Raw genomic sequence first — 14298 nt, forward strand, 5'->3', positions numbered from 1 at the left:
TTGATTTAATAACTAATATATTTGATTAAAGGCTGTTAATTACTACCTATAAATGTATGAATGATTAGTAGAAACATTTGATTTAATTTATAAGAAGTTTTTTTTTTTTATATCCCAGAAACAAAATAGTATTCCATATTTGGTGACTTTCCTCTAATAAAGCTAAGGGAGCTGTTGATTTATCAGACCAAATGACGGCATACCAATCACCCTTGAGAAAATCAATCAAATGGTATAAGAAGGTCGCTTTTGATTTGATTTTAAATGTGGCTGTTGTCAACGCTTTGACGCTTTACAAAAGCGTCACCAAGAAAAGTATTGCAATCGTTGACTTCAGAAAACAAATTCTGGAAAGTTTGTTAGGTCAAGATGTAATAGCTCCGTCAAGACCAAGGAGAGTACAACACGAGCTTAGCACGAAAACAGGACTGTCTAAAGAAGTAAGACGGCAGTGCCTAGAGTGCTACAAACAAAACGTAGCCAATCACGGACGCATCTATGCTAAGAATAAAACTAAAAAAGTTAAAACCTTCTGTAAAACCTGCCCCAACAACCCATTTTTATTTGCCGAATGTTTTGTCAAAATTCATAACAAATAAATAATTCATAATTATAAAAATGTTGCAAATTATTTTATTACTTTTCCTTCCTACATTCCCACATATTACTTTTTGAATTTGTCTTTTACACATATAATCCCAACTTAATTTCTGGAAGCACTTGTTTGTGAGATTTTTTTCAAGATTTTTCATGTAACATCGAAACCAAATAGTATGAGTAGTCTCGAGGGCCACGCGGGTCCCCTTTCATATGAGTTTATATGACATTTACGTCCACTGGCTCTCTAGACAAGATTAAAAACACCTCTGACGCGCGGGTCACTGTGGGCGGCACGGCCCTACAGGAAAGGTAGGTTGACGATCAACAGTGGGCGTCACGGCCCTAACGGAAAACCTTATATTTTTTCTTGGCGTTGAACGTGTTAATGAGTCCACTAACATCAATGGCAATGAAATGAGAGCAGCCCTGTCAGCGATTACTCCAAATCTAGTCCGCCTATGCTCAATAAACAGACTCATGTTTCGCATTTAATACCTTCCTGAAATTAAAAGTTAAGGTTTGTTGATTAATAATATATGTTGATGAATATAACTAAAAAATTGAACCTAAACCTCCAAAAATTGTAGCTTTCCTTCAACAGAAGTTTGTGGAACAATGGAATCTCCTACATGTAGACACGTTCGAAAGCCACGTCTAGACGAGGATCAAGTTGTTGGAAAAAGATGATCAGAATGAGGAAGAAAACAGGGACAATCAATATCCAAGAGTAAAGCAAATCGGCAATTTACATAGGATATAAATTTTTCTTTCTTTTAATAACATAAAAAACAATAGTAAAGGTGGTCGAAATGAGAGTGGTAGCATAAAGACTGTCAAAAGACTTCTAAAAATCAATATAAAGTCGAAGATCAGCTAGAGATCTTAAATTTCTCTTTCAAACACAGATTTAATACCTGTATTATTATACCAATCGATATTGTCATTAGTATGACCATTTGACTAGAAATCGCCTATTAGATTGAAAATGTACATTTAATTAACAATGTAATACGAATTATTTTCTGCAAATATACAACCTATAACCTGTATCATTACACCAATCGATATTGTCATTAGTATGACCATTTGACTAACAATTGTAATTATTAGTTTAATATAATCTATTTCATAGCGAACAGTGTGATTTTCTTGATGTACTAATTATATAACCTGTATCATTACACCAATCGATACTGTCATTAGTATGACCATTTAACTAACATTTGCATATAAGTTTAATATAGTCTATTTCATAGCGAACAGTGTGAATTACTTGCTGTACTAAGCTAAATATATAACCTGTATCATTACACCAATCGATACTGTCATTAGTATGACCATTTAACTAACATTTGCATATAAGTTTAATATAGTCTATTTCATAGCGAATAGTGTGAATTACTTGCTGTACTAAGCTAAATATATAACCTGTATCATTACACCAATCGATATTGTCATTAGTATGACCATTGGACAGTTGCATATTAGTAAGAGTCTATTTTATAACCAATATTTGCTGTACTACAATAATTTTATATAACCTGTATCATTACACCAATTTATATTGTCATTACTATGACCATTTGACTATAAATGTTATATTAGACTAAAATAGTATATTTTGTAACCAACATAGTGTGAACTATTTCCTGTACAAGTAAAATTAAAAACCTGTTACTACACCACTTGATATTATCAATATGGATGGAACAATGCTATGGATAAATATTTGATCGAGAAAGTGTGGTTTAATTTCTATATGTAATTTGATTTGCATTGTTGGGAAGGTTACTGAGATACTTTAAGACTATGGAATGATTATGATATAGAAGCTCAAAATTAAGTATACAAAACCATTGTTTTATCGTAGTTAATTAATCCACATAATGAATATCTGTAGTTATAAATTTTACTATCTACATATTTGCATAGAATGCAATGCATTTAGATTTATGATTCAACAAGACATTCCCTTTAAAAACCTATATAAGATATTACAACAATATGAACAAGAAATAATTGACAACATGTTACAATAGGATTTTTACAAAAACAATTGCTTATCTACATATAAATAAGATGGTACATTAAAACCAGAAGAAACTTCAATAACTGAATGAGGTAAGTGGAACTTTATCTAGAATAAAAGAAACACAAATAAATAAAACTTGGATACACTTGCTTTATCCCCTGTAAAACTTTAGCTTTAGAGGTTTGGTATATGGTGCATCTCTGCAGAAGTTCTATCATAGTTCCATTTATTTCATAACACACATTATTTTATTTTTATTAAAAATATTAGCTTCATTTGCCAATAGACATAATATTATAAACTCTTTTATAATCAAACAATAATACAAGTCACAACATTGGAAATAAGAAGCAAGTATTTACCAAACAACATGGGGATGGATTTTGACACTTAGTTATGAGACAAAAACAGCTCTTACTCCCCGAAATGATATAGCAGCGACTTATACATAAGATTGACAGAGCACCTCCTGTGTAAATGTTGGATATCTGATGCGTGAAATAAAATACCATGTATGAAAATGAACACTTATTATCAACGCAACGTAGTAGAGAAGCAAAAGACTGCAAAAACTAGAATGAACTGTTAATCGTATTTAACACTTTGGAGTTCGCAACTTGGAGGCACATATTTAAGAACTATGTAGTTTCTATGTAAAGAAGCAAGAAAGATAGAAGATCTTTAGAAAGATCCTTGGAAGAAAGAAAGAAAAAATATCGAACTCGTAAGCGCAGATATTAAAGTACGCACTGTGAAAAAAAGAAGTCCATAGAGTACTTAGGTTTAGACATGGCGTCATTGTTGCCAATGGAAATTTTTAGGCAGATTAGTTTACACGACATTAGATAAAAAAATCGCATTTGGAAAACGACCAACAGTGGATGGACCACTGTCACTCCTTAAAAAAAGAAAAACAAACACAAACCAACATTATCCAAATGGCGGTGGCGCTGTTTTTGGTAGATGATTTTTGTATCCTTTGATTTTAAATCATTTATAAAATCCATTATTTGATTCCGTACCTAAATTTAGGTCAGTGTAATAAAAAGCCTCTAATTTCTAAATTCTAAAATTATAAATTTTATGACTTGCATGCTTTTTCCTAAAATCCTGTTTTATATCCATTTTTCCCTAAGTGTCGAATCAAAGATATACCTACCTACTTGAGCTGTCGAATAATATTGTATGACGATGGATGTCATTCGTATTATTAAACTACTCTTTGGATGTCATACTAAATCAATGACTATTACATATTGTCATTGTCAATATGACAGGAAAACAAACGCCGTTTATGTACCGAATGAAAACCGCAAGCAGGAGATTTTAATTAACACGATTCACGACTATAATAGCAGTAAATTTTTCTTAGACCTATTCCACGAAACCAGAAACAAATAAATCATGAAGTATGCTACAGTCAAAGTTATACTTTATTAAATTTCACAATACAGGTTATAAAATAATTTATTTTTTTCAGATTGACTGTAGATGGTTTGCTTGTGTATTTTCCTTATGACTATATTTATCCAGAACAATATGCCTATATGTTGGAATTGAAACGGGCGCTTGATGCTAAGGTAATTACAGTGAGACAAGTACTTATTGGATATTACACACAACTCTCAAGTCGTAGCCATACTCCATAAAAAAGTAGTTAAAACAAACTCTATATTTATCATAATTAATATTAAAACAAGTTATTATATATTCTGACTTGTATACTACTATAATATAGTAAAGGCAAAAGTGAAAGTGAAGTATCTCATTCCCAAGTCAAATAATATGGTAGGAACAAGTCCTCATAATGTTCCTGAATGTGTTTTTCTAAGAAATTACTCATACATCACTTTTAACTACATGCTGATACTGATGAAACAAGTAAAATGAAACTTCAGATTCTAATATTGAATTTAAAGAAAAGAAAAAATTTGATTACAAGATGGGACTTGAACCTGCGTTATTTTGACAAACCATAGTAATGTCTAGCTCTTCTGCCACTCGTGATTCTGTGTCTACAATCAAATTTCTTCTACTCTTTTGGTTTTATGTGCCGAAAGGACATCCCACACTTATAGTCTTAAAAAATCTAATTTGTGAAGTATGTAGCTAGTCTGTAGCTAGCTAACATAGTTAACTAATATTCATACAAATCATTATAATAATTACAGGGTCATGGGTTGCTAGAAATGCCCTCAGGAACGGGTAAAACAATATCACTTCTATCACTTATTGTTGCTTATATGATACAGAATCCCCACCACATAAGGTATGTATAGATTAAATATGTAATACAAAAAATTATTTGTTTTTTCCAAGTCAAAAACTAAGTTTGATCATATCATTCATCATTTTATTGGGTAAGCATGCTCCATCCTAGACCTCGCTTGTCACTTTCCATCAGGCGAAACAATGGTCAAATGCTTGCCTAAACTAATAAAAAAAAAAATATTATAATTTTAATCTGTATGATGACAATTCAAAAGTGCTTATTAAGTCTAGATGAATAAATAAATGTTTGAGTTATTCAACTTTGATTTTTGTAAGACCTTAATTCTTTTAATGGAGAATCAGGGCATGAGAAAAATTCCTAAAATTTGTAATCATCTTGGCCCTTTTCTACATTAATTAATATTTATTCATTAATTAATCTTTGTTGTTTTGTGAATTCATTGTTAAAGTCTTTTGGAGAGTCCTATGTTCAACAATGGATATCCTAAAGGGCTGTAACTATGTTGATTAATATAATTAAAGTTACTTATATAGTATCATGTTTGGTAATATTATAAATAGGTTGCTTAATAATATGACAAACATTATTGTAATAATGTCTAAATGAAATTCACTTTCAGAAAATTAATATACTGTTCGCGAACTGTGCCAGAAATTGAAAAAGTGTTGGAGGAGTTAAAGAATCTGTTCAAATACTATGAGAAATCGCAAGGTGAAAAGCCAAGCCTCACTGGTGTGGTTTTGAGTTCCCGCAAGAACTTGTGTATACATCCTGAGGTAATACACATACTTATATATAATAATTTTTCGCATTGGTTGTGATGGTTCTTAATCATCTCAATAGATGGTGTGGGGTGCCCCTAAGGCACAAGAAACCGAAAGAGTAGAAGAAATTCGATTACTGTGGCGGGATCACGGGTGGCCGAGAGGCTAGGCGTTGCTACGGTTAGGCAAGAAACGCGGGTTCGAATCCCGCCCCGTGATCGAATTTTTTCTATTCTTTCAAAAAATTTCTCATGTGTAACTTTGTTTGTCTATGATGGTCACCGAAACGACTTAGCCGATTTTTAACAAATTGGCACACCAAGTTTGTTTCTATATAAAAGATAGTTTGTACTTTATACTATTTCAATAGTCAAATGTGGTAGTCAAATGACTACCCGGGCGGAGATGGGACTCGCAGCTATTATAATGTAAAAATTTTCAGGTGTCACAAGAAAGAGAAGGCACTTCCGTAGATGGAAAGTGCCACGCCCTCACCGCAAGCTACATAAGAGAAAATCATGAGAGAGATAATTCTATACCTATTTGTGAGTATAAGTCCATTATCAATTTGCTAAAGAACAAATTTCTGCTTATATTATAAAGACTGAAAGGATGCAAGAATGTATGGATATATTTTTGTTACTCTGTATTCTTTTTATTTAATGTATTTTTTAAAATATTACATAGATTAAATTTTTTTTTCAGGTCAATTCTATGAGGGTTTTAACAGAGAGGGCAAAGAGTCAATGTTGCCATATGGAGTGTATAATATGGACGATCTTAAACAGTATGGAGCAGATAGAAATTGGTGTCCCTATTTCTTATCGAGATTTGCTGTAAGTGTATTTACACATTAAAATAGTTTATTTTCTTTTACAAATATATATGCACACCAACAGTATTTTTATACCATTACATCTTATAAACTATCAAAATATTTCTGTGCACTTTTTGTGTTAACCTATTCAGAAAAAGCTAATCTTCCATTATCTCCCTTGAATACACCAATGAAGTTGGTGAATAAGGTGGAAAACTCGTGATATGTAGCTAAATAATTAAGAATCTCTATAATTTTGATATAAAAATATATGTGTTTATAACTATGAAATAAAATATTTTTTTCACAGATTATACACGCAGAAATAGTTGTCTATTCATACCACTATTTGTTAGATCCAAAGATAGCAGAAGTTGTGTCCAAAGAGTTGAACAAGGAGGCGGTCGTTGTTTTCGACGAGGCGCATAACATAGACAACGTGTGCATAGACTCGCTAAGTGTTAAGATCACGAGAAGGACCATAGACAAGAGCACGCAGGCGTTGCAGTCTTTGGAGAAAACTGTTGCGAGGTATTGTTAAAAAAATATACAGATTTTTTTATTGGTGATGTGAAATGTATATATCTAATGAAATTTCCAATTTTAAGCTTTTAAAATTTTCAAATAGTTTATCAAGAACTAAGAAATGGTTGAAATCATGGTACAATTAATTAATTGTTATAGCATGATAAATTTAAGCATATAATAATAATAACACTTTTCTACAAAAAAGTCAGCAGAAAAAATTATTTCCTGCTGCTACATAGCTATAGCATAAGTACTAGGTAAATATAATAGGACATACAAACATTAAGATACTATTAACTACTAGAATCGTTAGAAGTGCGTCAAAAAATCTCCAAGCAGCGTTCCAGCATTAAACATTCATGGAAATGAACACCTTATTACGACGCAGTAACGTTCAAAGTCTATTGTATAGCTCTCCAAAATGTGCCTCACACACGTATAGGCAGAGTTTCGCTTCGGAAATGTTTGAGCGTGAATAATTTTAATAGGATAAGGGAAGAAGACTCGGCGAGGTTGGTGGCGGAGTATGAGCAGATGGTGGAGGGTTTGCGGGAAGCTGCGTTGGCGAGGGACACGGACACCATACTTGGCAACCCCATACTGCCTGATGAAGTACTTAACGGTTAGTTGTATTTGAGTAGTTTATATGTGGGAGTCGAGCACGCTTCGGCACGAAATGGGCTGGATCCCACCGGGGAAGTACAACACCTCCAGAGAAGACTAGCGTGATAGTAGCGTGCTACTGTGTCTGGTGTGTGGGGGAGAAGGCCCTTCCTTTTCCTTATCTTCCCACAGGGTGTGGATTGAAATGAATAATCTCTTCTATATATAATTACTGCCTGCGCCCCGCGGTTTCACCCGTGTAAGTCCGTATCCCGTAGGAATATCGAGATAAAAACTTGCCTATATGTTATTCCAGTTGTCCAGCTGTCTACGTACCAAATTTAATTGCAATCGGTTCAGAGGTTTTGCGTGAAAGAGCAACAAACAGTATGTGTGTGTACACATCCTTACAAACTTTCGCATTTATAACATTAAGTTGGATATATTTATAATTTCCTTGACACAATGTTTACTTACCATACAACGAAACAGCTGGACCGATTCTCGTGAAATTATGTGTGCATGTCGGATAGATCTGAGAATCTACCATGGGTCAGCTAGTAAACAATAATTAATAATAACTTAAATGGATGGATATCATTTCACAGAGGTGGTTCCCGGGAATATACGCAATGCAGAACATTTCCTAGGATTCCTGAAGAGATTTATAGAATACCTAAAAACTAGACTGCGAATACAGCACGTGGTGCAGGAGTCACCAGCTGGTAAGTATACGTTTTAATTTAAAAAAAAAAAAGATCCATTCTTTTCTTTATCAAAACATAAAAACAACGCTATGATGTAATTTTTTAAAATTGTATACTGAGCATTAAAATTGATCTGATGTATACTTGTTTATCTATATAACAATAACTGGTAAACTATTCAATAAATAAATTAATAAAATTATAAGAAACCTCCCACTATAAATTCGCGGGTTCGCTTAAAAAAAAAAACAGTGCCGTCTTAACAAAAAAAAAAAAAACGTCGTACCACAAATCGCCAGGGTTCCTGAAGGACGTGTCGAGCCGCGTGTGCATCGAGCGCAAGCCGCTGCGCTTCTGCGCCAGCCGGCTGCGCGCGCTGCTGCGCACGCTGCAGGTGCCCGACCCGCAGCGCCTGGCCGCGCTCACGCTGGTGGCGCACCTGGCCACGCTCGTCTCCACCTACACCAAGGGGTTCGTCGTCATCATCGAGCCCTTCGACGACAAGACGCCGACCGTCTCCAATCCGATATTGCATTTCTCGTGAGTCGTTCTTTACACAATTAAAGATTTTTCTTTTAATTTTTTTTTTTTTTTGTAAATCGTGTCGTTGCTAGATAAGGGATAGGGAGACGTTTGACCGCAATCCCACCTGACGGGATGTGGAGACTCGGTCTATGCTGGTTATTTTTTTTTATTTATTGTTTTTTTTTTTCTTATGTCATACACCATAAACATCTTTAGTTTGAAATGGTCGTTTTCTGTAGAAATTTCCCGGATAAATGTTGTAAAAAATGGGATAAATAGTATACATATTGCAGTACAGACAAAACCACGGACGAGGCTATAGCGGATATATTACTGAATGCATTGTAAAAATTTTGTATATTTTATTCCAGTTGCATGGATTCTTCGATAGCGATGCGGCCAATTTTCGCAAGATTTCAAAGTGTTATAATCACTTCAGGTAAATTTAATGCTCATTTCCTTGTTTCTAAAATGACATAACTTAATTTTAACTTACTAACCTAATTATAATTATAAAATAACTATATATTTTGAAATGTTGAAACATCACATGCCCTTGTATAATTCCATGTTTGATAAAGATAGTTTACTATAATAACTTTAAATTTTGCTTTAATATTGAGATCTCAAAACTTTTGAATCACTATCTATTAAAAAAAAAGCCCCATCAAAATCTGTTGCGTAGTTTTAAAGATAGATATTGCGCATACATAAACTCAGACGGCGGTAAGCGCCTTTATACTAGGTAGTGATGAAAAGAGGAAAATTGGAAAATGAAATAAATAATACAGTAATTTACCGAAATTGAAATGATTACAGGAACCTTATCACCGTTGGATATGTACCCCAAAATATTGGACTTCAACCCAGTGGTGATGAGTTCCTTCACCATGACGTTGGCCAGACCTTGCATATTACCTATGGTGAGTGTACGCTGATACCATAAATACAAATATATTTAGACCAATTTGTCTTATGGGGAGAAAAAAACGTACTAGGTATACTATTAAAAAAAAGAACATATGCTATTAAAAAAAAAACATTTCGTTTGTCACACAGAGAAAAATAATTACAAAATTCATTAAAAAAAAACTAAATGCTAAAAGTAGGTGTCGCATTTTCTTTAAGTGATCATTAAGCCCTATATTCTTGGCAAAAAACTTTTAAGCAACATAATTGTGTCGACATGTTGTTATTGACAACGTTGTGTGTTGTGTTTTTTTTTTTTTGATACTATATACTTTGCGCATTGGAAGCGTGCTGAGACAATAGCCTGATGAAATCAAAAAAAGATTGAGACTACTTAAACTGTACAAAAGTATTTATTTTAATTTAAGTAACAATTATATTGCACTATGAGGAAATCATCCGTAGAAGCAAATGCCTATAGCAGTTAACGCGCAAGAATGCGTATGTGCTAAATACAAAGGCATGATAAATTAAAACACTTAAAACATTCAAATCTTATGTAATAACAAATTTACAGTTGAGATTTTTTATATAACTAAAATAGGAGGTCGTAGGGGCCTTGGTCATAGGAAAAAACTAAGATTTTGCCGCCACAAATACTCTACTCACCTCTCCAATTCCTGGGTCTTCATGAAGCGAAATGCATGAGCCAGCCAGCGGGCATCAACAGCAGAACAAAACAGAAAGCTGTTCCCAGCAGAAGGAAACACTTATTAAAGAAATTATAAAATAAAAAAATGCATCTAAATAAGCATAAATGTTATGTATTGTTACAGTGTGTATTTTCCGAACATATTTGATGAAAAGATTGAAATTAAAAAAAGATTTTACATTCCAGATAGTGTCAAAGGGCAGTGACCAAGTTGCAATATCGAGCAAATACGAGACGAGAGAAGATGTGGCCGTCATACGCAACTACGGCCAGCTGTTGGTTGAGGTTTGCACACCTGTGTTTTCAGATTCATCATCTTCATCATCATCGGCCCATATATGTTTCCAATGCTGGGACACAAGCCTCCAAGCCTAGCCTCATTAGGGCCATAATCCACCACGCTGGCCAAGTGCGGGTTGGCAGATGTCGTCGAACTTTTGATTCTTGGACATGCCGGTTTCCTCACGATGTTTACCTTCACCGTTTTTAAGCAGTGGTGATGTTATCTACATGTGCAGATAAATTGAAAAATTAATTTATTTCCTCCACGCTCGCCTGGCCTCGCACCCTGACTTATCGATTTCGAAGGCCGAGGTTCTCACCACTGAGCCACCACTGCTACAAAAATAGGAGGAGGTTATTAATACGACTCTTAGTGTTGTCTTTGTTACCTCAGATCTTTCGACCGGGTGAACCGATTTTGATGTTTTTTTTAAATCTCATGTCTCCCCTGTGCTCCCATTTGATCTAGATCAAAGAAATACGATAAATTAACAGTAATTTCCCACAGATATCGGCGTGTGTACCAGATGGAGTGGTCTGTTTCTTCACGTCATACCTTTATCTGGAGAGCGTCGTCGGCGCCTGGTACGACCAAGGTATTGTTCATTCGTTTAATTAGCAAAAATACTTAAAAATACTATTGATTTGTAAGATTTATTTGTTTCTTACTATTTAGCCCGAAATCACTCGATCCAAAGTTTATGATTATATGTGTCCAATTTTGTTCTCTTGAGTCGCGTACGAATTCTAACAAGCACCCGTGGCCCCTTCACTTATATGGCTCGAAGGAACACAGTGGGGTTTTAGTCGGTAGGAGTCCGACATAAGACATGACCTCTTCTCCGGGGGCCGTGGGTATCTATGCAAGATTTTCTCAGTATAAAAACAAAAGTTTGTTCTCTTAATATATATAAGTTAGGTAAAATTATATGTTAAAGGTTATACTTTCTTCCCCCCCTGAAAATTCATTGACTTTTTTGTAGAAAAGAATTAATTTTCTATTCCCTAACATTTTTAAAATGTTTCTTTTTTAGATTAAATACTATGGAATTTGTAATTGTATTGGGTATATATGTATATTAATTGTTTCAGGCGTGGTAGCGAGTCTGCAAAGGCATAAACTTCTATTCATCGAAACCCAAGATTCGGCCGAAACTAGTTTTGCTCTCATCAATTATATTAAGGTATGTTTGGATTATGGTCTTAACCCTCATAGGAGGCCTGTCTCCCAGCAGTGGGAACATATATATGGGCTGATGATGATGATGATGATGATGTTTGGATATAGCCAAAAATATAGTTTCTATGGTCCACGATAAGTCTAAAAATTATTCTTGGCTTAGTAATGTAGGGTTTGAAAAATAAACTGTAAATATAAAAAGTATTACCAGAGGGATATGGGACTCTTTGTTATTTTATTTTGATAATTTAAGTTTCGATGCGTTAATTTTATCATTATAACAGTTCACCCGTTTCTTTAACGGTGTTCTTCAGGGTACCGTATTTAGACCCACATTATATTTAATATATTTTAATGGCAATTAATTAAATACCCTTTCAGTATTTTAAATTGAACTAGACTTCTTGTTTTGCTGTAATACAAGATTTGGTCTGAAGTTAAATCAAAAGTAAAAAAAAGTAATAATGTTGGTGATGATGTTGATGATGATGATTGCGGTGATGATGATGATGATGGTGAGCGTGCGGCAGGCGTGCGAGAGCGGGCGCGGCGCGGTGCTGCTGTCGGTGGCGCGCGGCAAGGTGTCGGAGGGCGTGGACTTCGACCACCACCTCGGGCGCGCCGTGCTCATGTTCGGCATCCCCTACGTGTTCACGCAGAGCCGCATCCTCAAGGCGCGCCTCGACTACCTGCGCGACCAGTTCCAGGTGCGCGCCTCTCCTACTCGCACTCACTCACTCGCTCTCACTCACTCTCATTCACTCGCTCTCACTCGCTTTCACTCACTCTCATTCACTCGCTCTCTCACGCTCTCACTTACTCTCACTCTCACTTTTTCTTTCTCTCACATCTTTTCTTTCCTATTCTTCTCTTTTGAATGTCACTCCAACTCATACTCCATCTATCTATTTATTCTTTTGCTTCTCATATGTAGAAGTTCTGTAGATATTTTTATAGGTGTACGTTTTTAGTAGCGTTGTTCGTAACACTTCAAATTTTTTAAAACCGTACAAGTCAGTAACCTTCTTAGCCTTAAATTTTCTTTTAATGTGGGAATCGTGTACGCTCCGGCACGAATTGGGTCAGCTCGCACCGGGGAAGTATCACACCCCCACAAAAGACCGGCATGAAATAGTAACATGCTATTTATTTCACTTTTCAACAAAAAATTTAACAAATAAGGGAACTTAAAAAATATAACATGAAAAAAAAGAATAAGAGTACAATCTGTTGGACGACCACACTTAGAAGTGATCGCGTCCAGGCAACCCGGGCTGCTAATGTGTATCGACCGCCGAATGAGGGAGCCGGAGGCCCGTATCCTTTACTTTCCTTTTCCAGTATATTCCTTTATTCCCCTCGTCAATTCTTTCTCCATCCCATTCCATTTAAATGGCAGTGGTAGCGCTTACCATTAGAGACCCACCAGCTCCATTGCCAACGGTGAAATAAAATAAATATACAATTTTTTGTATATTATTTTACAGATCCGCGAAAATGACTTTCTAACGTTTGACGCGATGCGACACGCGGCGCAGTGCGTGGGGCGAGCTTTGCGGTATGTCAATCTTACGTATTGATTACTTTAATATATAAACAGATGTCATAAGCTTTCTTTGGTTTATGTGACATCTTTATTAGATAATTTATTTACGAGTGTATATGATAATAGCATATTCTAAAAGAAATCAAGAGCAATTTATATTAATTATTTGTCGGCTTAATAATAAGCTCTCTGCTTCATGAATTCCTGTTTACACTGTTTCTCTTTATAATGTGACAGTCGAGCATGCTTCGTACACGTACGAGCATGCAGTATCCGTAAATACGGCAATTCAAATAAACACATTGAAGCGATAACTTATTTTGGGAACTCATATAAATTAAACTAGTTCGTTACGTAACGCGTTACGGCGCCAGTCTGAATAGCTTCCAAATAACAATCTGTGTAAAAACCGATGTATTAAGTGAGGAATCTTAAATGGTGGCTCTCACTCGCGTTGACATGTACACAGAGCGAGTGTGTGTGTGCAACCGAGAAAGTGTGACCGCCATTTTAGATTGTGTTATGAATATTTATTCTTATTATTCGCTGCTAGATGACTATCCGTGTAGAAACCGATGCATTAAAAAAGGAATCTTAAATGTCAGGCTTTACACGCGTTAATAGAAAGCATGTCAAGCAATGCCATTTTGTATTCCGTTATATCCGTGACCTCCCCGCAGCGGCAAGACGGACTACGGCGTGATGATATTCGCGGACAAGCGGTTCAGCCGCGCGGACAAGCGGGGCAAGCTGCCGCGCTGGATACAGGCGCACCTGAGGGACTCGCTCACCGCGCTCTCCACGGAGGAGGCTGTGCAGGTGCGTGCGTGTGGGTGTGTGTGGAGGGGGGGGGCACTTTG

General features: G+C 35.4%; 1 protein-coding gene across 1 annotated transcript in view; it reads left to right on the plus strand.

The window, feature by feature from the left end:
* Nucleotides 1-3902: 3902 nt before the first annotated feature.
* LOC119839182 (general transcription and DNA repair factor IIH helicase subunit XPD) overlaps nucleotides 3903-14298 on the plus strand; it is a 12436-nt gene continuing 2040 nt past the window's right edge. Inside the window, exons 1-18 of the mRNA XM_038365392.1 lie at nucleotides 3903-4041; nucleotides 4113-4212; nucleotides 4804-4901; nucleotides 5485-5641; nucleotides 6072-6174; nucleotides 6335-6465; nucleotides 6757-6977; nucleotides 7463-7596; nucleotides 8186-8302; nucleotides 8584-8824; nucleotides 9181-9248; nucleotides 9629-9732; nucleotides 10617-10715; nucleotides 11221-11308; nucleotides 11805-11896; nucleotides 12423-12599; nucleotides 13380-13450; nucleotides 14119-14257. Coding sequence (XP_038221320.1) covers nucleotides 4037-4041; nucleotides 4113-4212; nucleotides 4804-4901; nucleotides 5485-5641; nucleotides 6072-6174; nucleotides 6335-6465; nucleotides 6757-6977; nucleotides 7463-7596; nucleotides 8186-8302; nucleotides 8584-8824; nucleotides 9181-9248; nucleotides 9629-9732; nucleotides 10617-10715; nucleotides 11221-11308; nucleotides 11805-11896; nucleotides 12423-12599; nucleotides 13380-13450; nucleotides 14119-14257 — 2145 coding nt within the window. The 5' untranslated portion in view covers nucleotides 3903-4036. The remainder of the gene's footprint in view (nucleotides 4042-4112; nucleotides 4213-4803; nucleotides 4902-5484; nucleotides 5642-6071; nucleotides 6175-6334; nucleotides 6466-6756; nucleotides 6978-7462; nucleotides 7597-8185; nucleotides 8303-8583; nucleotides 8825-9180; nucleotides 9249-9628; nucleotides 9733-10616; nucleotides 10716-11220; nucleotides 11309-11804; nucleotides 11897-12422; nucleotides 12600-13379; nucleotides 13451-14118; nucleotides 14258-14298) is intronic.

The sequence above is a fragment of the Zerene cesonia genome, unplaced genomic scaffold (genome assembly GCF_012273895.1).
Source record: "Zerene cesonia ecotype Mississippi unplaced genomic scaffold, Zerene_cesonia_1.1 Zces_u009, whole genome shotgun sequence".
Classification (NCBI taxonomy): domain Eukaryota; kingdom Metazoa; phylum Arthropoda; class Insecta; order Lepidoptera; family Pieridae; genus Zerene; species Zerene cesonia.